The sequence below is a fragment of the Vulpes lagopus genome, chromosome 1, assembly GCF_018345385.1.
Source record: "Vulpes lagopus strain Blue_001 chromosome 1, ASM1834538v1, whole genome shotgun sequence".
Lineage (NCBI taxonomy): Eukaryota > Metazoa > Chordata > Mammalia > Carnivora > Canidae > Vulpes > Vulpes lagopus.
Window position 1 is genome coordinate 8,668,755 of NC_054824.1, and position 23,863 is coordinate 8,692,617.

General features: G+C 47.0%; 1 protein-coding gene across 2 annotated transcripts; it reads right to left on the minus strand.

The window, feature by feature from the left end:
* Positions 1–4,827: 4,827 nt before the first annotated feature.
* On the minus strand, positions 4,828–20,643 carry MTRES1 (mitochondrial transcription rescue factor 1). Of its 2 annotated transcripts, none has more exons than XM_041769940.1 (4): positions 20,426–20,643; positions 11,754–12,232; positions 9,850–9,922; positions 4,828–5,348 (listed from the first exon to the last, which is right to left on the minus strand). In XM_041769940.1, the coding sequence occupies exons 2-4, from the start codon at positions 12,218–12,220 to the stop codon at positions 5,169–5,171; spliced, it is 720 nt and encodes a 239-aa protein (XP_041625874.1). In that variant the 5' UTR covers positions 12,221–12,232; positions 20,426–20,643; the 3' UTR covers positions 4,828–5,168. The 2 variants fall into 2 exon arrangements, with proteins under 2 accessions (XP_041625874.1, XP_041625866.1); XM_041769932.1 differs by having other exon boundaries at positions 20,390–20,643.
* Positions 20,644–23,863: the final 3,220 nt, after the last annotated feature.

Consider the following 23,863-nt stretch of genomic DNA (forward strand, 5'->3'; position numbering starts at 1 on the left):
TGGGGAGGGAGGCATCTAACAGTAACCCTGGGAGCGGGGCTCTAGGAAGGGGTACAGCGGTCCAGGCCGCTAAACAGCACTTGCCCCCCTTGGACACTTGCTCATCCACCCCGACTGCACTTTCTGGGGCTTCACCTATATCTGCCTTTGGGGAGGGCCTCACCAGCTTCAAGAATAAAGTCCCATGGGTCCCTGGGTGGCTCAGCAGTTTAGTGCTGCCTGCAGCCCAGGGTGTGATCCTGGAGACCCAGGATCGAGGCCCACATCGGGCTCCCTGCATGGAGCCTGCTTCTCCCTCTGCCTGTGTCTCTGCCTCTGTGTGTGTGTGTGTGTGTGTGTGTGTGTGTGTGTGTGTCTATCATGAATAAATAAATAAAATCTTAAAAAAAAAAAAAAGAATAAAGTCCCAGGAGAGACGCTGGGGTGGTTCAGTCAGTTAAGCATTCCACTCTTGGCTTTGGCTCAGGTCATGATCTCAGGGGCATGAGATCAAGCCCCGTGCCAGGCTCCCTGCTGGTGGTGGAGTGTGCTTAAGGCTTGCCCCACCTCTCTCTTTCTCTCTCTCTCTCTCTCTCTCCCCCAAAACATAAAGTCCCAGGATAGAAGGCCCGTTGGGTACAATTGACATCTCTATCGCAGAGTCCAGTGCACCGTGAGGGATCCCTGTCCCTAAGACCTTGCGAAATCCCACTTTCACCAGCCTGCTTTTGATGTGCCTGGTCTGCTGGCCAATGATGGACAACAAAAGAAAAGCCCTTTACAAACAAGCCAGCCTTTGAGAGGAACAGGACAGGGGCAGTCTCAGAAAGCTGCATCCCGTTCCATTCAGGACCTTCAGGGAAATTCCAGGCGCTACATGGTCCCGTAGCAGCAGCTACCAAAGGCCGAAGCAGCAGGCCAAGAGGATTGGAGCCGGATCCCCGCACCTGTTCGACTGGCCAAAGCAAGCGAGCTGGCTGCTGCTGGGGCTGGACGAGGCTCCGTCCCCAGGCCCTTCCGTGTGTTGCCGCTGTCCCGGAGCCGTAGCAGCACGGGCATCCGGGCGCGGGGAGCAGGTCGCCCGGGGCGCAGGCAGGCCCGGCGTGGGGGACGCGCAGGCCTTCCGCAGCAGCGAGAAGCCGCCGCTTAGATGTGCCGTCCGTGGGTCTTAACCACTGAGTGAAAAAATCAAGATGCAAAATGAGCTCTATAGTCACGCCACGCGTGACATTTATTTTTTTTAATGTTTTAAAAAGATTTTATTTATTTATTAATTAATGAGAGACACAGAGAGGGGCAGAGGGAGAAGCAGGCCCCAGGCAGGGAGCCCGACATGGGACTCGATCCTGGGTCTCCAGGATCACTGGGGCTGCCCAAGGCATGACATTTAAAACATGTGCACACACACACACACACACACAAAAATAAAATAAAATAAATAAAAAATAAAACATGTGCACAGGGCAGCCCGGGTAGCTCAGCGGTTTAGCACTGCCTTCCTTCCGGGGCGTGATCCTGGAGTCCCAGGATCGAATCCCACATTGGGCTCCCTGCATGGGGCATGCTTCTCCCTCTGCCTATGTCTCTCATGAATAAATAAATAAATAAGTAAATCTTAAAAAAATAAATACGTAAAATCTTTTTTTTTTTTTTAAGATTTTATTTATTTATTCATGAGAGACAGAGATTGAGAGAGAGGCAGAGACAGAAGCAGGCTCCATGCAGGGAGCCCGATGTGGGACTCGATCCCAGGTCTCCAGGATCAGGCCCTGGGCTGAAGGCAGTGCTAAACCACAGAGCCACTAGGGCTGCCCAAATAAATAAAATCTTTTTTTTTCTTTTTTCCAAATAAAATCTTAAAAAAAAAAAAAAGTGTGCATGGAACGGCCTAACACATTTTTTTAAGAACGCATGCAGACAGAAAGACACAGTGAGATGCGTTGGCACGGTTGGTCCAAGTATGGGAGGAGGACACAGAACCACAGAACAGAAGACGAGAAAAAATAACGTGGCGGGTGGGTTACTGTGCCCGGGCATTTCCCAGTGGAAAACCTGACGGGTGTGTATCCCTACCCGCCCCGCCCCCTGGTGTGCTGGTAAATGTTTAACAAATGACTCTCCAAGGGGAAAATAAAATGCTGAGTTGTGGCGATTGCGATTTCCAAGGTGAAAAACCCTACCATGGGGGATTTCGGGCTCCCTGTGTGACTCGCTGAAAGCAGCCTGGGGGATGCGCTTTCTGCTCTCCGGAGTGGGCTCCCCGGGGACTGTCGGTGAGCTGGCTAATAACGTGACAGCAGCTTTTTGAAAGCCAAAATATGGGTGACCAAGATAAGGCAGGATGACAGGACAGTGTCCTTCTACTTGCCTGACATCCCCTGCACCCTTCAGAAGGCTCAGACTGTAGCCAGCACCCCGGCAGGAATCTTAGATGTGCCGGAAATCTTAGATTTCTTTCCAGCTTCTTAGAAAGTGCTAGTTAGGTTTCCATCTCTCCAGTCTTGCTGACCAAATAAACTCTGACTTAAGATATATCCCCCAGATGTCTACTTTTCTCTACAGAATGTTAAAAAGAAGGTAATGGAACGGTTGCCTGGCCATCTATATATTTTTCCAGGGAAGGCAGTAAGTGCTGTTTGGCAGAGAAAGGCAATTAGCATCCTATTTCCTCGAGGGGAGCTAGTTCTTTGAAAGAATTAACCATCATCACTGGTGGAAGGACCAGATCAGCCTCTACCAAAATAGTCAGAACTTGAAAAAAAACAAACACCTCGTCATTGCCTTAGAGCAGGGTGTCTCAGCTTCGTCCCCTCCTGACATCCGGGGCCAGAGAGCTCTGTGGTGGGGGCGTCCTGGCCACTGTGGGGGTTCAGAGGCACCACTGGTCCCTATCCATTCCATGCCCATCTCCTTGTCCCTCGTGACGACCAAAATGTCTCTGGACATTGCCAAATGTCCCCTGGGGTTGGGGGGTGAAGTCACCCCTGGTTGAGGACCACTACATTAGAAATATGCACGTCTTTAATCTTTTCATCATAATCTTCTCAAATTTTCTTTGATTTCCACTGAGGAGGCCTCGCCACGATGACATTACAAAGACATTGTCATTCGGGTCAAGTAATGAGTGATTTGCGAGAGTTTCATGAATCTTCAGGAATTGCTTTTGTTTCTATTTCATAAATATGTACCAAGTCCCTCACACTGTAGACAACTGAGACGTGTTTTTGCACGGGCTGTCACCAAACCAACATTCTCCATTAGATGTGTTTTTCCTTAGTTTGATTTCTTAGAGAGGCCTTGGAGTGAGCCACCAAACACTGCAAGCAGCGGGCGGAGGTACAGATTACCCAGAGACTTTCGAGAAGCCTTTCAAGTGGTTTTCTGCTTCGTAGCTAGCAAGGACTCCTCTTACTCGACAAGGTAAGGCAATTAGGACCCTTGTCCCCATTTGACCAACGAGGAAGCTGAAGCTCTACTAAAGAGAGATTGAGGTCAAACCGTCACCAAGGTAACCCAACTTCCTAATGGCAACACGGAGCCTGAAAACCAGGAGCCCTGAGCCCTCACGAGATCCTGCTGCCCCTCACCACACAGGACTTCGTGGCTTTCTGGAAGTTTCCGAAGAGAAATCAAGAGAAAAGAGGGAGGGAGGGAAGGAGAGACAGTGGGAGATGGGGACAGAGAGGTAAAGGAAATGAGAAAAAGGAAGGACGTGAATCTCCTAAATTATAATTCATAACTGTCTCATGTTAAAACGAAACATATTGTTTTTACTGCTAAAGCCCAATTAACAAGCGGTAAAACAGAAAAATTCCCTCTGTTGCTCTGCACTGTGTGTAGTATTTCTTCCTGAGACCTTACTTAAGCTTTCAAATAAAAATCGATTTTCTGGAGTCTTCTGAAATCCAAGGTGTTAAAGACTTCCAGACTCACGGGCCCAGACATCCCGGTGCTTGGGGCCACACAAATCTCCCTTCACTGTCAGTTAACCTGAATTTGCAAGAATTCCCGGAAGGCAAATAAAAGGACCCGGACACTGCCGGTCTTTCTTCCATGACACCATCTATCTAACAGGTCTCTATTTGAGCTGACCCTTCTCGTGCTAGGAGACTGTTCCTACAAACCAATTTATTTTTGCAGAAGCCCTTTTCTTAGATGATGTGCCCTTTATTTAAAAAAAAAAAAAAAAGATTTTATTTATTTATTTATGAGAGAGAGAGACAGAGAGAGGCAGAGACACAGGCAGAGGGAGAAGTAGGCTCCATGCAGGGATCCAGGATCACGCCCTGGGCTGAAGGCAGGTGCTAAACTGCTGAGCCACCCAGGGATCCCCTAATACTGTATTTTTTTAGGCTGTGTCCCCCTCGCCTTTTTTTTAACACTTTGAGAATTAGAATTGGTCTTTGTTCTCTTCATTGATAAAATCTGTTTCCCCTGCAATCTACTACTAAAATCTTTCACCTGAAAATTAAACTCTTAGCTTATTACCCTAAACTGGGGCAAGGGGGAGGGGTCATCGCATTCTTTTCCGTAAAAGGTCAGATAGTAAATATTTCAGGTTTTGTGGGCTATGGAAGGCCTGTGTCATATTCCTTCCTTCTTTTAACAATGCTTTCAGCAATTAATTTTAAATGGGCCCTAACTAACCCACTTGGAATGAGTTGGAACAACTTTACTTATCCATACTTCTGAAGACAAACTGAAGGGAACTGAAGCTCACGTGCTGGTAATTCGGAAGGGCTGGTGGAGAAAGGAGTCTTCCAGCGGGTGACCCTGACTTTGCTTGGTTTTGCCTTAAGAAGCCCAAACCCAGGGAAGCTGATCAACAGGGATAAAACTGAAATGAAAGCACAGACAACAAGGCCAGTTTATTTTACACAGACTCCCGAGGTAGTTAATGTGGGAAACAGCAGGCTAGTCATTAAAACCCTCTCTGGGGTTAGTTCATTCAGCACACATCTCATTCACGCTCACGAGGCCAAAACGAGGTCAAAATGAGCACAAATCAAGCCCTGGAGAAGAATCCAGGCCATGGGCAGTGTCTCCAAGCTATGGATCCCAATTTCCCTAAAACAGCTCAGCAGATTCCAGTGAAGGTAAGAGAACTTTATTTTGATAAAAATGTCCTCTTGAAGCCGGCCCTTTCTCCCATCACTAGAAAGCAGCCTTATCTGTAAAAAGCAATCCATTTATTTAGACATACTCTTTTTAGGCAACTTTAACTTTTTCCACCGGCGTAGGACCACTCTGTACTTTTCACTTTCCGTTTTCTCCTCCAACACTTTTTTCAGGAGAACTCTCATGACTGTCTCTGTTTCAGCTTCTTTATCCTCTCCAATTAGAAGATCCAATGTATCTCCCACTTTCACCTGAAAATTAAAAGAAAAGTCAGCCTTTATTGCATCTTGGGAAACGCAGGCCAATGCAAATATACTTAAGTCTATTTTTTAAGATTTTATTTATTTATTCATGAGAGAGAGAGAGAGAGAGGCAGAAACACAGGCAGAGGGAGAAGCAGGCTCCATGCAGGGAGCCTGACATGGGGCTCGATCCCGGGTCTCCGGGTTCAGGCCCTGGGCTGAAGGCGGTGCTAAACCGCTGAGCCACCCAGGCTGCCCTAAGTTTACTTTTTTAGTAATCTCTACACCCAACGTGGGGCTCAAACTCATGGCCCTGAGATCAAGAGTCGCATGCTTCACTGACTGAGCACGCCAGGTGGCCTGCAAACACTTTTTACTTTTTTTTTTTTAAACACTTTTACTTTGATTTTTTTTATCAGGGGACCATCATTACCCAGAGGAGCAAGTGAGAAAAGGCAGTAACTCCTCTGAAGGCGTCCCTTCTCCCTAGCGCCTCCAGGTGAAAGGGCCTCACTCAGGATGCCTCCAACACCCTTGCCCAGTAGCATCTGTGTCCTTCCATCAGACCTAGACAGCTGGCTGCTATATGGGCAGCTCCTGTGAGGTGTGGCTCAAATACCGCTACGGGGTGATTGAAGGAAACACACGGAGGCACTTGTTTTGGTAACAATGACAAGAGACAAACAGGACACAATCTAGAGTATGTGCATAGTAATGATTGCCAGCACTGAGACAACCATTTCCAGTATGACTTTTCATTGATTTCATCCCAGATGAGCTACATAATTGGGGATGGGGCAGTCTGTTTAAAATTAGTCCCTGTGGAATAACGCTTGGCTGTATCTCTTAGAGAAATGGTAAAGAAACTTCTCTTCCGCACTGATTAACCCCAGTGATGCCACATCATTAAGTAGACAGGACTTAATTCACAAAGGTGGAATGTCACAGAAAAGAGGATCCAGTTGGATGCTGACTTACTTAGTGGGTTCAAAGGGCTAGGGTCAAACCCATTCTTGCCCAGATAGGAGCCTTGGGCTGAGCAGTGTGGGACATGTCCTAGGGCACTCATACCAGTACTGGCAGGGACAGCCCATGGTGGAGACCTGGTCCTGACAGCTCAGGATTCTAGGGGATCTGCCCAGTGACTCAGGAAGGAGCTAAATGGATGGAGATGCCATATGCAGCTTCTACTAGAACACAAGCCAGGAATGACTGGGGCCATCTCAGACCACTCAACACTGCTTCCAACGAGGTGGGCAGCCACCCCACGTGTGGGCCAAAGACCCTAAGTGGGCACACAAGGCCATTTAAAAAGCTTACTGGAGGGTTTCTGTTTAAGAAGTATGGTGCCATTTTTACCTTATTTTCTTTTTTTTTTCTTTTTTTAATTTTTTATTCATCTATGATAGGAACACAGTGAGAGAGAGAGGCAGAGACACAGGCAGAGGGAGAAGCAGGCTCCATGCACCGGGAGCCCGACGTGGGATTCGATCCCGGATCTCCAGGATCGCGCCCTGGGCCAAAGGCAGGCGCCAAACCGCTGCGCCACCCAGGGATCCCTTTACCTTATTTTCTAATTAATGCTCTCTGAGGCAATCCGAAACTCATGCTGTTAAAAAACATCCTGACCTCACCAGGGCAAGCTCATTCTCATACTCGTTCTGTCACCCATTCAAGGGCTCAATACTCAGTCGTCCACGACATGGGAATACACACGTCTGCCACAGTGCCATACTGGTCAACCCAGGCAGCTTAGAGCAGCTGATTATAAACTGTTAACTTAAAACACAAAACAAAACAAAACAAAAAAACCATTAACTTTCTCCCTTTGGGCTGAGAAGCAAAAAGGCTCACTCCACTAGGAGGCATGCAGACTGCTTCTCCCCCAGGGTCTGAGGCATGGGCTGACCCAGGCATCATCTAGGGGCGCTGTCCTCCTGTAGTTCTTAAGAGTTCAACAACAAAAAAAATGACCATTTGGCCCAACGTGTGTGGACATTTACAATCGATGTCCAGATATACAGAAATACAAGGCTTGAGAACTCTGCTTTATATTTTTCAGCATGACTTTATTTATTTTTAAGATTTTATTTATTTATTCATGAGAGACAGAGAGAGAGAGACAGAGAGAGAGAGAGACAAAGAGAGAGAGAGAGAGAGAGAGAGAGGCAGAGACACAGGCAGAAGGGAAGCAGGCTCCATGCAGGGAGCCCAACGTGGGACTCGATGCCGGGTCTCCAGGATCACGCCCTGGGCTAAAGGCGGCGCTAAACCGCTAAACTGCTGAGCCACCAGGGCTGCCCATCAGCATGACTTTATTTCATTAAAATTCACTTTTTAATAAGTAACAAATGCTTGTGATACAAAATATAAAAGTTATAAAAGGATACACAGAGAAAAGGGAACCCTTCTTGTATATCCCTTCACAGATGTACTGTGTGAGTAATATCTGTCCCTTAAAAAAAGCAGGCTAGCGTGTAGCTGAGCAGCAGATCCCTTTGGTAGCTTACTTCTAAGGCAGAGAAAAGGAAAGGAATGTTTCTCCTCTAGCCAGTCAATCCCAGGGAGAGAAGAGTGTAGGAAGCTTCAGTCCCCACACTCGGGCTCTACATACCCTTTGTCTAAGTCAGCAGAGACCCAGCACCTGGTTCACAGCTTACAGAGAAGCTCTGCTCTGCTACAGGAGGGGGGTTAGAGCCAGGGCATCAGAAAACTGCCTGACCCTGTAGCGCCAGCAGCGAGGCACAGCCCCGTGCAGCAGGCCATGGAAGGGGAGGCGTCCTTTATTCCCTGCAAGGGCCTGTCCTTTCTGCTGTGGGAGACGGCACAGCAGACACAAAGCAAAACTGGCTGGGATTACGGGCTGTTCCAAATATCTACATTTCAAATCTCCCCTTAGCTGCAGTTACTATGGCTACAGGCCTCCTAGTAACAAGGCAGTCGAGTGTTAACACTGGCCCCTTCCTCTGCTGACCCTCAGGAGAAATCTGGAAGGCAGCCGAGACAACGGAACACCGAAGGCAGAATGAAGCAGCAGCAATTAGACTGTAGTTAACAATATCTCAAAGCAGAGGGCGAAAAATAGACTCGTGGTGTTTGTAAATGAGGCCCCGGCACAGAGGTATGGTGCATGGAGAGCAGGGCTCGTCTTAGGAACACCTCGCCTGAGGAGAGGGGGCAGGGCTGCAACCCGGAAAAAGCACTTCTGGGCGGAGAAGAGCCTGATCTCCAGAGGCAGGTGTGGAAATCAGTGCCTGATTTCCTGCAGCTCCCGGGAGCAATGACTGGCAAGCCGAACCTGCTAGCTCAGGTGCCATCCCAGATTGTGGACCTTGGACTCCACCGTGAGCCAGGAACTGGCGGGTTCCCCAACCCCTCCTGTCCATTTAGCCCGAAAAACCTGTATGATCCCAGAGATCGAGGGCTCTGAAAAGCCTCGGTGCTCCCCGGGATCTGTGGCCACCAGCTCAGATTCCCTCCTGTCCCAGGGCAAAAGGATGTATAGTTCAAGCCCTCCAGCCCCAGGGTTGTGAAATATGAAACAAGCTTAAAAGCAATCTCCACAAGTGTGTCTAACTTCCCTGGAACATTTGTTCCCTAGACGCTAAGAGACTGTGTCTGCTGCTAATGCCTCCTGTGTCTGTGTCTTCCAAACTTTCTAAGAGTCTCTGTCATACGCTTTTTTATTGTGCTTTAACTTTTACTATCGTTATTATTTTTCCAATTATAAAAGTAATTTATACTTGTAAAAAATTCAGAAAACACAAAGAATGAAGGAAATATAACCCATAAGATGCCCCAAAGATAAATACTAGATGCATGTATATATGCAACTTATTTGACAAAACATGTAATTTTAACAGTGTATATATGCATATATACATACATATGATACATATATACATATACCATATATATATGACTTATTGTAACAACACTGGATACTGGAAATACATTTTCTTGTATCTGATTTCTTTCGCTTAACAACAGTCTTACTATGGGCCTGTCAGAAAATGGGGAATCTCTTTTTTGATAGCTGCTCGGCACACAGAGCAGGGCACATAGCAAATGCGGGGGCGGGGGGTGCGGTGGGGACTGCTGAACCGAACAGAATCACACATCTGCTCAGGTAACAGCAGTCCAGAAACTTCTACATGGACCAACTGTTTCTTTTCAGTCTCATTATTAGCATTTCATGGGGCTAATGACTTGGAAGTTAGATGGATTTTTACCAGTTGTGATAGTGGCCTATCTTATCATTTTAAAGAAAAAGGGAAAGCTTTATCTTTGAGTCATTAAAGCTGCAAAAGAGCAAGTGGTTTGTGTGACTGAAGTTGGCTGGTGATTCTCACCGGCTTGACCAGGCCCATGGGGAGTTGCCGAGGGGGTAACACAGATACACACAAGGAGCCACTGATGCCCCCATGTAAGCAGCCTGAGGGGAAACTCGGGTGGCACTGAGTACTGGCACAGCAACAGACAAAAATATCTGGCTGTCATAATGGCTCACCGTTCTGCTTTTCTTCCATAATTTTTCCCCATTCAGCCTGAGTTCACCTTTGTAGAATGCATCTTCCACTTTGCTTAAAAAAAAAAAAAAAAAAGAGTCAAATGCTTTGAAATAGAAATATATTCAGAACAATTATACAAGCTTGAGAAAAACACCTGCCATTAATGCTTATTCTGACAGTGACCAGCCTGTCCACAAAATCTCCATGCTCGGTGCGCATGCTGAACCGCTGCAAAGATCTGCTGGTATCATCAGGCAGGTAAGCTTTGTCAGGGCCTGGGGTATTCCACCTGACTCCCGCGGCGCCCCCAGGCAAAGCGAGGGCTCCCGTGATTCATGACCACCAAAGGGCTCTGGGCTCTGAGAGAAAAACCAGGCACCACACGTACGGTGAGGCCATTAAAAAATCCTCTGCTAGTCTGAGGTTGGGGAAATTCCAATCCAGCAGCTGCTGATCTTAATGTAATTGCTAGGGCAACTAGACCAGGAGAGGATGCTGACAAAAATCAGTACGCATTTCTCTTGCTGTTCTGACTCCAGGTGATTAACATCTGGGGTTCTGCTTAATAATAACAGCAGCAGCTACTTCTCTGGGGAAGAGAGAGCCCCCCCCACCCCTTACAAGTTTGCCAGATTTTAGAGAACATTCGGTAAATCCCAACAAGGATGCTTATAGGCTCAGTCACCTTTATGAGTCCTTAAGCTTCATGGATTTAAAAAATTAAACTATGCCATTAAATTAGGTCATAAAGGTATAAATTACACATGGAAATCTTTCTGAATACATTATCTATACCATGATTCTTACCTTGCATGCAGTACGCACACAATGACTGCTAAAGGAATGAATGAACAATGAGGGTCACTATTCTTATATAATTAGCCTAGCAGAGAGAACAAGAATACTGAAGAAATCTTGAAAGTTCCACTTGTCTTCATGCACTATGTATGAACACACATAGCATTTTCTTCATAATAGCTAACATGTATCGAGTACCTACTATGTATAAGGTCCTGTTAAAATGCTTTATTATTTTTGAAATTTAAATCCAATTTAATTAACATAGTGTATTATTAGTTTCAGAGATAGAGGTTGGTGATTCACCAGTTGCACATAACACCCAGTGCTCATCACGTGTCCTCCTTAATGCCCAGCCGCCCCCCATCTCCCCTGCAGGGACCCGCAGTTTGTTTCCTATGACTAAGAATCTCTATGGTTTGTCTCCCTCTCTGATTTTTGTCTTCTTTTCCCCCTCCCTTCCCTTATGATCTTGTTTGTTTCTTAAATTCCACATATGAGTGAAATCATATATTTGTCTTTCTCTGACTTATTTCGCTTAGCATTATATCCTCTAGTTCCATCTACTAAATGGTTTAGACACAGGAGCACCAACTTCTAGAGTAAGTGCTATTTTACATTTTACAAATGAGGAAACTGAAGTTTAGGAAATTCAAGGAACTTGCCCACGCTCACTCGGGGCACAAGGGGTCTAGCTGTAGAGCCTGCATTCTTTACCACCACATCACACTGCTTCTGTTGCTTCTAAAAGGTACCTTCTTACACAGTGGCATTTGTGAAATCCAGGCGTGGTTTTCTGTCGCTATCTACCTCTAACATGGGTCATTACTTTCCTCAAGAAGCTGGTATTAAATTGGTGGTTCATCTTAGAGTCGACTGTGTCTTAGAATCAGGGAAATATGGCACATGGGATGTGCAGGCAATCACCTGACTTCCTGCGGAGTGTTTTCATCTGTAGAAGGAAATAACTGAAAACAGGTGACCTGGAAGGTCCTCTCATATCTGTGGCTGCTCCTCACCATAATATGGGCTGAGTGATCGGAAATACTGCATTAAAATGACAAAAAGACTAAGGATTCTGTAATAAAATGCACATCATACTTACTTTCTTCCAACATCTAGGCCTGTCTTTAGGATAACATCATACCGGAAAGACTGCACTACTTTTTCCAGGTCTTTATAGTCTTTGACCACACTGGGGTCATCCTCGAGCTCCTCTTCCCGCTCACTCATCTCACGATCACTCTCTTCATCAGAGTCCTCTTCCTCTTCGGCCTTTTGCTGAGTCTTCTTAGTGGATTTTTTAGAGCTTATATTACTTTTAAGTCTTATGGAAAATGGAAAAATATATTCTGGAGATATTAAAAGCCCTGGGAGTCTCAGTGAGAAAACGTTATGGAAAAATGTTTTACAATTTGATGTGTTTAACTGGGTACTAGAAAAATATAAGTATCGATTCCAGGAAGCACAGAGTTTATATGGAGGTGTCCCTTGTAGCGCTCCCCAAAGTCCAATCCAGGCATCTGGCTTTCTCAAAACACTGGCAGGCAATCTGACACTAGTCATAGCCATGGTGCATATAACCTGAAACAGACAATAATTCAGTTGTATTTCACAAGCGAAGTGTCTTGGAATTCTGACAACATAAACCATACATACCTTGAACACTTTGTCAGTACTATACTTATTCTCCCCTACAAAAGACCATATTGGTCTGCATGGACGCAGGGCTGTGAACTATATGCCATGGTGAGTCTGCCGGCTGTGCTCACCTCATAGGGTGGCCCTAAAGGTGGAACTAGATACTAGTATGTATGAAAACACTGGTTCTCCTCTTCTCCAGCCCCCAAATTAGCTTGGATACTGATTGTTACTGAAAAATATTAACAATAGTTCTTTTTTTTTAAAAAAGACTTTTAATTTATTTATTCATTAGAGACAGAGGCAGAGTGAGAAGCAGGCTCCATGCAGGAAGCCCGACGTGGGACTCGATCCCGGGACACCAGGATCAGGCCCTGAGCCAAAGGCAGACGCTTAACTGCTGAGCCACCCAGGTGTCCCTAACAATAGTTCTAAAAAAAAGAAAAACATCTCATGGAGAGAAAGACTTGTTTGTTGACATACTTTACCTCCTCACAATATTGACTTTAACAAGGAAGGACACCAAGTCACAACTTCGCAAAACCCAGAGAGAATCTTTTAATTTCAACCCCAAAGCCCAGCAAATCAGAGCTAGCAATGAGCAGATTGGACAGACCTGGATTTGACCTCCTTTTCCATCTTCCTCCTACTGTTTAACAGAGGCATTAGCTAGCAGAGAAGGAAGGGGCCAGGAGACCCACAAACTACGTAATTGTTTCCTGAGGCATTGAGGTGCTGACGTGCCAGAGAGTAGTCAATTCCTATGTTACCTCAAAGGTGGCAGAAACCATCTTATGATTGGTAGCAAACCTTCCCAAGTACATCAAGATGGCTTTAGAGACCACGATTTAGTAATTTGAGAACCGCTGCCATATGGTCAGTATCTTCATACCTTGAGTCTGTGAATGTCTTTCCATGGTGCCAAGGCTATACTTTCAGACAGATTTCTTTGATGATGGCTTCAATGATTTTTCCTTCCTACTTTCCATTCATTACAAAGCTGACAATAGCAATTACCCGTAAGCCCACTCAAAAGCACATAGCTAGCTACTTCCAAGTTATATTTGTTAACATTTGGGGCCTTATTTTTGTTGGCATGAACAAGGCAGACAAGACAAGCTCAACTCTGGATCTCACTGCTCTTGGGACCCCAATCTGCATTTAACTGAGAAATAAAGCAGGCACAACTTAAGGGTTGTTTTTTTAACATAACTATAACTTGAAATAATTTTTAAATGCCATGAAATCCAGAGTACTCTAACGTACTGACTGGAAACTATTTGAAGCACCTTATTATTATTATTTTTTGAAGCACCTTAAAGAGAAATAATTTTTATACATACTCTAATAGAGAATGAATAATAACTGCGCATAGAAAAAAAACCCTTAAATTTTATAGAAGCAGGGATTAAGGAAGAAAACAGAATATTTCAGTAGTTCCTAGACTTTGTATTTCATGGATCACGACAATCAAAAATTAAGGGGCGCCTAGCCGGCTTAGTTGGTGGAGCATGCGACTCTTGACCTTGGGGTTGTGGGTTCAAGCCCCACACTGGGTGTAGAGATAACTTAAATAAAATCTTAAGAACCACCCCCACCCCACAAAAAAACAAACAAACAAAAAAAAACGTTGCCTAATGGTGGATGTTTTGCCAGGTAAATTTTTTTTAAAGTAGTAATTGCTGAGGTGCCTGGGTGGCTCAGGTGGCTAAGCGTCTGCCTTCAACTCAGGTCATGATCCTGGGATCCAGCCTCATTGGGCTTCCTGCTCAGTAGGGAGTCTGCTGCTCGCTCCCTCTGCTTCTCTCTCCACCACGTGTGCATGCACTCTCTCAACTAATAGAATCTTTCTTTCTTTCTTTTTTTTAAAGATTTTTTTTATTTATGAGAGACAAGAGAGAGGCAGAGACACAGGCAGAGGGAGAAGCAGGCTCCATGCACCGGGAGCCTGATGTAGGACTCAATCCCGGGACTCCACGATCACGCCCTGGGCTGAAGGCGGCGCTAAACTGCTAAGCCACCCAGGGATCCCGAGTAAAAGAATCTTAAAAAGTAAATAAATAAAGTAGCAGTTGCTACTCTTCTCATCATAATTAAAGAAGATTTCAATGATTATTTGTGAAACATATTTTCATGGTAGAAAATTTGAAAAAGATAAAAAGAAAATTCAAACCACCGAAATCCATTCTACAACAACCATTGTTTACATTTTAACATATGTTCTTCACAGTGTAAAATTTTCAGAAAAGTAATTCTCTCATAAGCAGAGCCTTTCATACCTTCCCACACTCCCAAAATACATAGGAAGGTTAACCATAAGCGGTCAGAGCTCTCTACTATCAGCCTCAGAAATTCTGTGTTGGTCCTAAGTTCTAGACTCATTAGAATTTACCAGCTGATGTCCAAGTTATGGGCCAAGACAGCCCTGGCTGAAATCACCACTTACTGGTGGGCCTAGACCAGACTGGTTAATAAGATGCTCTTGTAACACGGAAGGTAAAGGCTGGCATTAAGGATGATAATTTGCCTATCTTTAGGTGTTTTTAAAACTGTGGGTCATAAGCCATTAAAATTTTTACTTTTTTAGAACTAAAACTAAAGGCACCAGAGTGTCTCAGTTGCTTAAGCAACTGCCTTCAGCTCAGGTCATGATCCTGGGGTCCTGGAATCAAGTCCCTGTGTTGGGTTCCCTCCTGAGTGGGGAGTCTGCTTCCCCCTCTCCCTCTGCTTATGCTCTCTCACATTTTCCCTGTCAAACAAATACATCTTTAAAAAAAAAAAAACTAAACTAAAACTGCAAAGTATAGAAAATATTACAGTACATCAGGGGCATGTGGGTAGCTCAGTCGTTAAGCATCTGCTTTTGGCTCAGGTTGTGGTCCGGGGGTCCTGGGATCAAGTGCCGCATTGGGCTCCCTGCAGGGAGCCTCCTTCTCCCTCTGCCTGTGTCTCTGCCTCCCTCTCTGTATCTTTCTTGAATAAATAAATAAAATCTTAAAAAAAAATACACATACACATATATAAGGATATACACATATACCTGGGTCACCATGGAAAATGTGTATGTAGATAGCAGTAAAAAAAAAGTTTGAAAACACTGGTCTAAGGACTTCAGCAAATTGTGCTTTGCTATCAGGTATAATGCCAAAGGCCATAGGTATGCCTGGGAGCCGAGAACCTGGCTGCACGTTCCCCCCCAACTAACAACACTCCCAGAACCTTAAGTATCTACAGAGATGAAAGGGGCAGCCTCTCCAGGGAGAACTCTGTACAGGGCCCTCACTTTACAGAGGGCCACAAAGGAGACTCGGAGCAATTTAACAATCTGCTAAGTCATACGAACAGCCAGGATTCAATGACAAGTCGTCTTAACGCTCATTGTTTACGATGGGTCAGGTCCTGCCTGTTAATTCACTTATTCCTTCCAACCAGCTCTTCTCAGTTACAGGGTCACACAAATACTAAGTGGATTCAACCCCAGGCTCCCTGGCTAAGGCAGGGCTCTTCAGCACCGTGCTCAACTGCCTGCCAGTCTTCTGTTCCTTCTGCTGCACCATGAAATTTAGGTCTCTTTTTCTCTTGAACAAAAACCAACTTTCACCAACTGCAATACCAGAGAGAACGGGCAGTTTCAGCAGCAGAAGAGTGGAAGGAACCGTTGCCCTGACGTAGAAGTCCTAAGGGAGACACCTTAGGAGGGGGAAGTCCTGTCCCATCCTAGGGCAGTCTCTGGAACCCCTCACTTCCCTCCCCAAGTCCTGCCTTTATACCACACTGTTACCTTTTGTGAGGAATGCCCCGATATCATCATATTGCTCTTTGTATGTATCACAAACACATCACATTTACCTACGCGAGGAAACTTTTACTGGCACAAAATAACTATTTAAAATCATACTCACATGGAAAGAATTAACATAACCAAAATGTCAAGCCCTGCATTATTTCCGTTTATTAGCTACTCCCTCTTTGTGATCTGCTTCACTCTCTAGCAGGCAAACGTTGGTACAGGCTGAAGTTTAGATAAAATTTATGAACATAAAATTGAGAAAACACATTAACCTAATTTTTGCTGGAGATGATGACCATCTGTAGCAGTGGACACCCAGGGCCACGGGGCAGAGTCTGAGAACCAAGGTTCTACCACAGAGGGGGGAGTGTTGGAGGAGAGGGCTCACCAGGCCTCAACCCCCTCCTGGACTAGAAGAGCAGTGCTGGCAAATACCAGGGTTCCTTATAGTCCATTTGAAGAAAGGATTCTATTACTGGAAAAAAAAAATATATCTGTCCTTTTAGCACAGCTTCTCTGTCTTCCGGGCTTCACACAGGACCCACTAACCCCTCCCAGCCCTCCACTGCCCTTTTCCAAAGTTCTGTTGCACCAATGCTAGTGTCTTTTGCACTATTCTCATCTCCCAAACTCTAAGGGTAGTGACCGGGCAGGAACTGGGCCTCCTTCCTCATTCCCATTCCCCAACCAGCTCGGCACATATAGAAGCCAGTGAATACTTGCAGATTCGTCTTCCAGAAATGAAGTGGGCATCCTAACCATCACTGCATCCGACCCTCCTTCACTCATTCGCCTGCATACACCAAGCAGCCAGGTAGCTGAGGCCTGCGTATAAAACATACAGTTCTTGCCCTCAAGGAACTGCTATTTGAGGGCAATGGGGGCAAGTAAACTGGCTGTCAGGGACCGAAGTGAAAGCTGACGTCCAAAGGAGGCTGGATTTAGCACAGGCTAAAAGCCTGGAGCAGGGATGCCTGAGAAGAGTTCTAATGGCAAAGGTGGCCTCAAACAGAACCTTGGGGAAGCAGCAAGTTATAACTGATTTTCAGTTCCTAACGGACCGTTCTCATTAGCATGCTGTGATTTCTCTCACTGAATAACCAACCAATCTTCTCTTAATCCCATTAAATACCAGCTACAACTTTCCTTGTTCCTCTTTACAACAAAACTCCTCAGAAAATGTTGTCTCTATTCTCCTTGATGTCTCTCATTTTCTAAATCCAAAAGGTCACTTGTTAGTCCTCATCTTGTTGGACTTCTCAGCAGCATCTGAAATAACCGATCACTCCCCTCCTCTTCACTTGGTTTCCAGGACAAACTTGCCCTTGGTTTTCCTCCCACTTTACCTGCTGTTCCGTCTCTTCTCCCAGATACCTTAATGTTGGAGGGCCCCTGGGCTCAATTTCTGGCCTGCTTCTTTCTTGTCTACATTCACTTTATCAATCGGCTTTGACAAATGCGTATCAAGACGCTAATCACTTCTGTGGCTTTAAATACTGCCCATCTGCCAACTAATCCCCAAGCTATAGCCCCATTCCAGACCTTTCTCCCAAATCCCAGACATGTTTATCTGTGCAGAAAAGAGTTAACATAGCAGGCTTGAGACTATCCTTAGAAGGGCCTGCTTGCAAAGGTGGGCCTTTGGCTGGCATCTGGAAACTTGGATTTCAGGATGCGCACCATTCTCAGAACGGACAGGAGTCGCTCACTGCACCTAAACTGTTTGTACAATTTCTTAGGCTGAGTACCTGCTTTCCTTCTGGGAGTCCTGAATTTTGGTACATGCTAGGCAGACAGTGCCTATGTGACTAAAGCCAATCAACACCCCAGGAAGAGTCTAATAGCCTCCCTGATAGATATTTCAGGACAGGAACTGGGCCTCCTTCCCATCCCCATCCCCATCCCCATCCCCAACCAGCTCGGCACATGCCAGGGAGCACAACTTGTGGCTGGGGACTTAAGCACGTCCTAGGAGAGTCCACTGGGAGAGGACTCTTGGGAGACCACGACGTTTCCTGCACACTTTGTCCTGTGCATCTTTTCCCTTTGCTGAGTGTGCTTTGTATCTTTTTGCTGTGATAAATCACAGCCATGAGCCAGAGCCAAGTCCTGTTGAATCTTCCTAATGAATCCATGAGCCTAGGGGTGGTCCTGGGGACTCCTGACACAATATGCAAATGCCTGATATCTCCATGTGGATGTGTAACAGGTACCTCAAGCTTTATTGGTCCCCGACATGTCCCCAACCCTAAATCTGTTCCTGCTATACAGCCTTCCTCATCTCAGTGAATGAGAACTCCACCCTCGTAGGTGCTAAGAACAAAAGTTTCCAGTCTTTCTTGACTCTCCTTCATAGCCACATCCACCATCAGGCAATTATGTTGGCTCTATCTTCAAAACCTGTCCCATATCCCATCACCTCTCACCACTTCCACTGCTACCACAGACTTAGGTCACCATGATACATGATGACAGTAATACTACAAAGGCTCCATTAGAGTCTACTTCCCACAGAGCAGTTGATTCTTTCAAAAAGTCATTGACACTGACCGGATCACTCCTACAAAAGCACTGAGAAAAGGTTACCGGCTCTACGTGATCTGGTCTCCCCATTTCCTCTCTGACCTTATCTCTTGCCACTCTCCACCTCTGCTCCCTCTGGTCCAGTCACACTGGCTTTCTTTCTTTTTTTTTTTTAAAGATTTTATTTATTTATTCATGATAGACATAAGGGAGAAAGAGGGGCAGAGACACAGGCAGAGGGAGAAGCAGGCTCCATCCTGGGAGCCTGATGCCGGACTCAATCCCGGGACTCCAGGATCACGCCCTGGGCCAAAGGCAGGTGCCAAACCGCTGAGCCACCTAGGGATCCCCTACACTGGCTTTCCTGATGCTCCTCACATACAACAGGCACATTTCTGGGTAAGGTCTTTGTCCCAGCTGCACCTAGAAGACGCTTACCCCAGATAACTGCATAGGGAACTCATTTTCTTCAACTCAACTCAAAGGTCACCTCAACGCTGTCTGCTCATTCCAATTTTATTTATTTTTTTTATTTATTTATTCATGAGAGACCCAGAGAGAGAGGCAGAGACACAGAGGGAGAGTCAGGCTCCATGTGGGGAGCCTGACGTGGGACTTGATCCTGGGACCCCCGAGGGTCACCGCCTGAGTGGAAGGGAGACGCTCAACCACTGAGCCAACATCCCATTTTATTTAATGAGCATCTTGCCCTCCAAATCTCCCCTTACTCTGCTCTACTTTTTTTCGGCCATAGCACTCTCACCTATCAGTTTACTTTTTTTTTTTTTTCCTTTTTGGACTGTCTCCCCTAATAGAATATAAACACCAAAAGGGCAGGACTCTTCACCTGTATGTTTTCCTCTGCTGAATCCCAACTGCCCAGAACAGTGCCTGGCACAAGGTGAGTGCTTAACTAGCCGCCGTGGAATGAAAGTAAAGACCAAGAGAAATGGGGACGCTGGGGAGGCTCGGCGGTTGAGCCTCTGCCTTCAGCTCAGTTCTTAACCCTGGAACCCAGGTCGTGACCCCGGGATCGAGTTGAGCATCTGCCTTCGGCTCAGGTCATGACCCTGGGGTCGAGGTGAGCATCTGCCTTTGGCTCAGGTCATGACCCTGGGGTCGAGGTGAGCATCTGCCTTTGGCTCAGGTCGTGACCTTGGGACCCAGGTCGTGACCCCCGGATCGAGTTGAGCATCTGCCTTTGGCTCAGGTCATGACCCTGGGACCCAGGTCGTGACCCCGGGATCGAGTCCCACGTCGGGCTCCCTGCATGGAGCCTGCTTTTCCCTCTGCCTGTGTCTCTGCCTCTCTCTGTGTCTCTCATGAATAAATAAATCACATCTTTAAAAAAAAAAAAAAAAAGATCAAGAGAAATGGAGCATCAGAATGAACCCAGAAAAGATCCCCCGAGCTGGAGCCGGCTGCAGGGCAAGAGGCTGGCTCTCCGGAGGCCCTGCCGTCAAGGTCTGGACTTGGCCCCGAGCACGTGCATCACGGAAGTGCCCCGACAGCGGCGTGCGCCGGGCAGCGGAGATGAAGACGGCTGCAAGCCCGGAGGTCTGCGGCGAGATCCTCGGGAGGCCGGAGACGTGAGCACAGCGACGGCCGGAGGGCAGGAGGGCGGCCCTTGACCCGCGGGGCTCCCGCCGGGCGCCGCTGCCGGCCGCGAGCCTGTCCCCTGCGCTAGAGGACCCGGGCGGCTGCTGCGGGGCCGACGGCGGCGGGGCCGGCCCCTCGCGGAGGCCTCCCGCGTGGCCCCCCCGCGCCCCCCCCCGCGGGCCGCGCACCTTCCCAGGTCTTCAAGGTCAAAGGAAGCTGGGCACCTGCGTCCTCGAGCGCCGGGCCGCGTTCGGGGCCAGCCGTGGCGGCCGGGCGTGCGCCCCGAGGCCGGCCGCGCTCGGGGCAGGACGCGGGCCGCTCCCGCGGAGCCCGGGCAGCAGCGCACGCAGGGCGGAGGCGCTCGGCGCGCCCCGGCTTCACGCGTGCGCGCCGCGAACCACGGACGGCCGCCGCCCTCTCCCGAGTCCCTCCCGGGGCCGCGCGGAACGACGCCCCGCCCCCGCCCGCCGAGGCCCCGCCCCAGGCCCCGCCCCTTCCGTCAGCGCCGCCGCGGGGAGAGCGGGCCGCGCGGGGCGCACGGGCGCGGTGCCGGCGGCGCAGCGACCCCTGCTGGAGGCCGCGCCCCGGAGGACTGCGCGGTGTGGCGGGGGGCGGGGGGCGGGGGGGGTTGCTGCCCGGAGGCCCGCGCCGCGCCTTTCCACGTGGCCAAAGGGAGCTTACCTTAAGGCGGCGTGCTGGGGTTAACGGGGTCACGAAGCCTTCGGAGCATCTCTGAGAGTCACGACGTTGTCTCCAGAAAAGCGTCCGCACCCGCCAGAATTCACTGGTAAGAGGTAAGGTAAGTTCACAGCATCCTTTCCAGAATGGAGCCAATGAAAGGTAACCGGGTCGTAGGGGTCCTGCACCGGGGACTCGAGGGCCGAGACTGTCCGAAAAGACGGGCTCGCGGGGACCTGTGGGAACAGCCCTCTTGCCACGTTGGAAAGATGAACCAGAGGGGCACCTGGAGGCCCCGCGGTTGAGCACCTGCCTTGGGCCCAGGTCGTGACCCCGGGTCCTGGGATCGAGTCCTGCGTCGGGCTGCCCGCTTCTCCCTGTGCCTGGGTCTCTGCCTCTCTCTCTCTCTCTCTCTCTGTGTCTCATGAATAAATAAATAGAATATTTTAAAAAATAAAAATAAAAGAAATAAAAAGAACTACAAAGACAGAAATTCCAAGGGACAACCTGTAATACCAATGGGGATACATGCTCTGTTAAATTAAAAATAGGGATGTGATCCTCTTTGTTATCAGAGCATCCTCCTTCCTCCTTCCTCCCCCCCCCCCCCACCTTCCCACCACTAGTGTGTAGTTTCCCACACTTTATTTTCCAAGTCTTCCTCGCCGCTCCACAGAGTGGCTCTTGGGTTGCATTTTGAACAGTAAGAAATTGAGCAGTTAGAAATTGTTTCAGATGTTGACATGATACAACTTCGTACGACTGTCAACTTAGTTTATACTGTTGACATATTGAGTGATATGCAGTTGTATTTACTAGTTTAAGTCATTTGTAGGAGGTTACGGATACGTTGTTAAACCTGCCACTAATAGGGGTTTATCAGTATGACAGACTGACAAAATGTACTGTATGATGATGCAAGATTACAGGAGGAGATAAAAGGATACAGTGATAATAGGCTACATAGACGCAACGTGGTCACTGGCCTTTAAAAAAAAGAAACCAAAAAAATAAATAAAAATAAAAAAATTAAAAATTAAAAAAAGAAACCTTTCAATCAATCAATCGATCGATCAATAACATTTCATTAGATGAATTGAGTTCTTTTTTTTTTTTTTTTTTTTTTGGTCTAAGATTTATTTATTTATTTGACAGAGAGAGCTGGTACACAAGCAGGGGCAGCCCCCAGGAGAGGGAGAAGCAGGTTCCTCCCTGAGCAAGGAGCCCCCTGCGGATCCTAGGAATCTGGGATGCGACCTGAGCTGAAGGCAGAGGCTTCGCGGACTGAGCCACCCAGGTGCCCCAAACCAAATTAGTTTTTAACTTAAAAAGCTAATTAATACTAAAAACTGCTGTGAGATTAACAAGTAGTATGGGGGGGGGGTTACACATGTCTGTGATTTGTAATTTTTTTCACAGAAACCCCTTTCTTGGGTGCCTGGATGATTTAGTTGGTAGGGCCTATGACTCTTGATCTCTGGGTCATGAGTTCAAGCCCCATGCTGGGTGTGGAGCCTACTTTTAAAGAAAGAAAAGAAACATCCCATTCTCCCCTGGGCAGTAGCTCCTGCTGCAGTGCATTTTGGGGGATAGCAGTTTTTGCAAATTTAGACCACCTAGTGGACCTAATTTCCATTTCAGTCAACAGGGCTATACTACATCAGATCACAAGATGATAATTTTTTAAAATATTTTATTTATTTATTCATGAGAGACAGAGAGAGAGAGAGAGAGGCAGAGACCCAGGCAGAGGGAGAAGCAGGCTCTGTGCAGGGAACCCAACGTGGGGCTTGATCCCAGGAAACCCCAGGATCAGGCCCTGGGCAGAAGGCGGCGCTAAACTGCTGAGCCACCCGGGCTGCCCACAAGATGAGAATTTTAATTTAGCTCAAATATTTAATATTACACAAAGAGTTGAATAAATCAGATGGTGCCTTTGGTTGGGGCCTGTGGATAAATTTAAAGTTATTTTTTGGGGGCACCTGGGTGGTTCAGTGGTTGAACCTCTGCGTTTGGCTCAGGTCCTCATCCTGGGGTCCTGGGATCAAGTCCCACATCAGGCTCCTCGCAGGAAGCCTGCTTCTCCCTCAATGTCTCTGCCTCTCTGTCTCTCATGAACGAATAATAAAATTTTAAAAAATAAAAAATAGGGATCCCTGGGTGGCGCAGCGGTTTGGCGCCTGCCTTTGGCCCAGGGCGCGATCCTGGAGATCCGGGATCGAATCCCACATCGGGCTCCCGGTGCATGGAGCCTGCTTCTCCCTCTGCCTATGTCTCTGCCTCTCTCTCTCTCACTGTGTTCCTATCATAAATAAATAAAAATTAAAAAAAAAAAAATAAAATAAAAAATAAAAAATAAAATAAAGTTGTTTTTTAATGCAGGAGGAGCAGCTTCACTGTCAATACTCTGAACCTTGTAACAGGCTTTTATTTTCTTATATTTTCTCTTACAGTTTATTTACTGCTCATCTATTTCTTTAAGAGGATAAAAACTAACCCAGAGAAGAAAGTTCCTTTCTACTGCCTCACCTTGCTCATCCCAAGCCTCAAGGTTAGCTAATCACCAACAATATCTTAAGAATGGATTCATTACAAAGCCCCATCCCTCCACTCTGCACCCCATCTCCTCTCACCTTCTCAAGGAGCTCATTCTTTTGGCTCTGTCTGCCCCTTCCTGAATCATCAATCTTTCTCACTCTTTCAGATCATTCCGGCCCACATACAAGCAATATAAACAAGTACCGTGTTCTAGTTATCTCACAAAGTGAGATATATGTTATTTAATTTAAAAAATTGAATAGATATACTTTTTTTTTCCACTTTATTTTTGAGATTCATTCCGTGTTTATATATACATTTGGGGAACGCCTGGGTGGCTCAGTGGGGTTGAGTATCTGCCTGATCCCAGGTGGGGGGGGGAGGGATGGAGTCTCACATGAGGTTCCCCACAGGGAGCCTGCTTCTCCCTCTGCCTGTGTCTCTGC

Bases quoted from the DNA above. Each gene is read 5' to 3' on its own strand.
- MTRES1 (XM_041769940.1), bottom strand. From the start codon at position 12,220: ATGGCTATGACTAGTGTCAGATTGCCTGCCAGTGTTTTGAGAAAGCCA. The intron at 9,923-11,753 runs GTAAGTATGATG...TTTTTTTTTAAG, and splicing joins GGCCTAGATGTTGGAAGAAA to CAAAGTGGAAGATGCATTCT. The intron at 5,349-9,849 runs GTGAGCCATTAT...TTTAATTTTCAG, and splicing joins TATGGAAGAAAAGCAGAACG to GTGAAAGTGGGAGATACATT.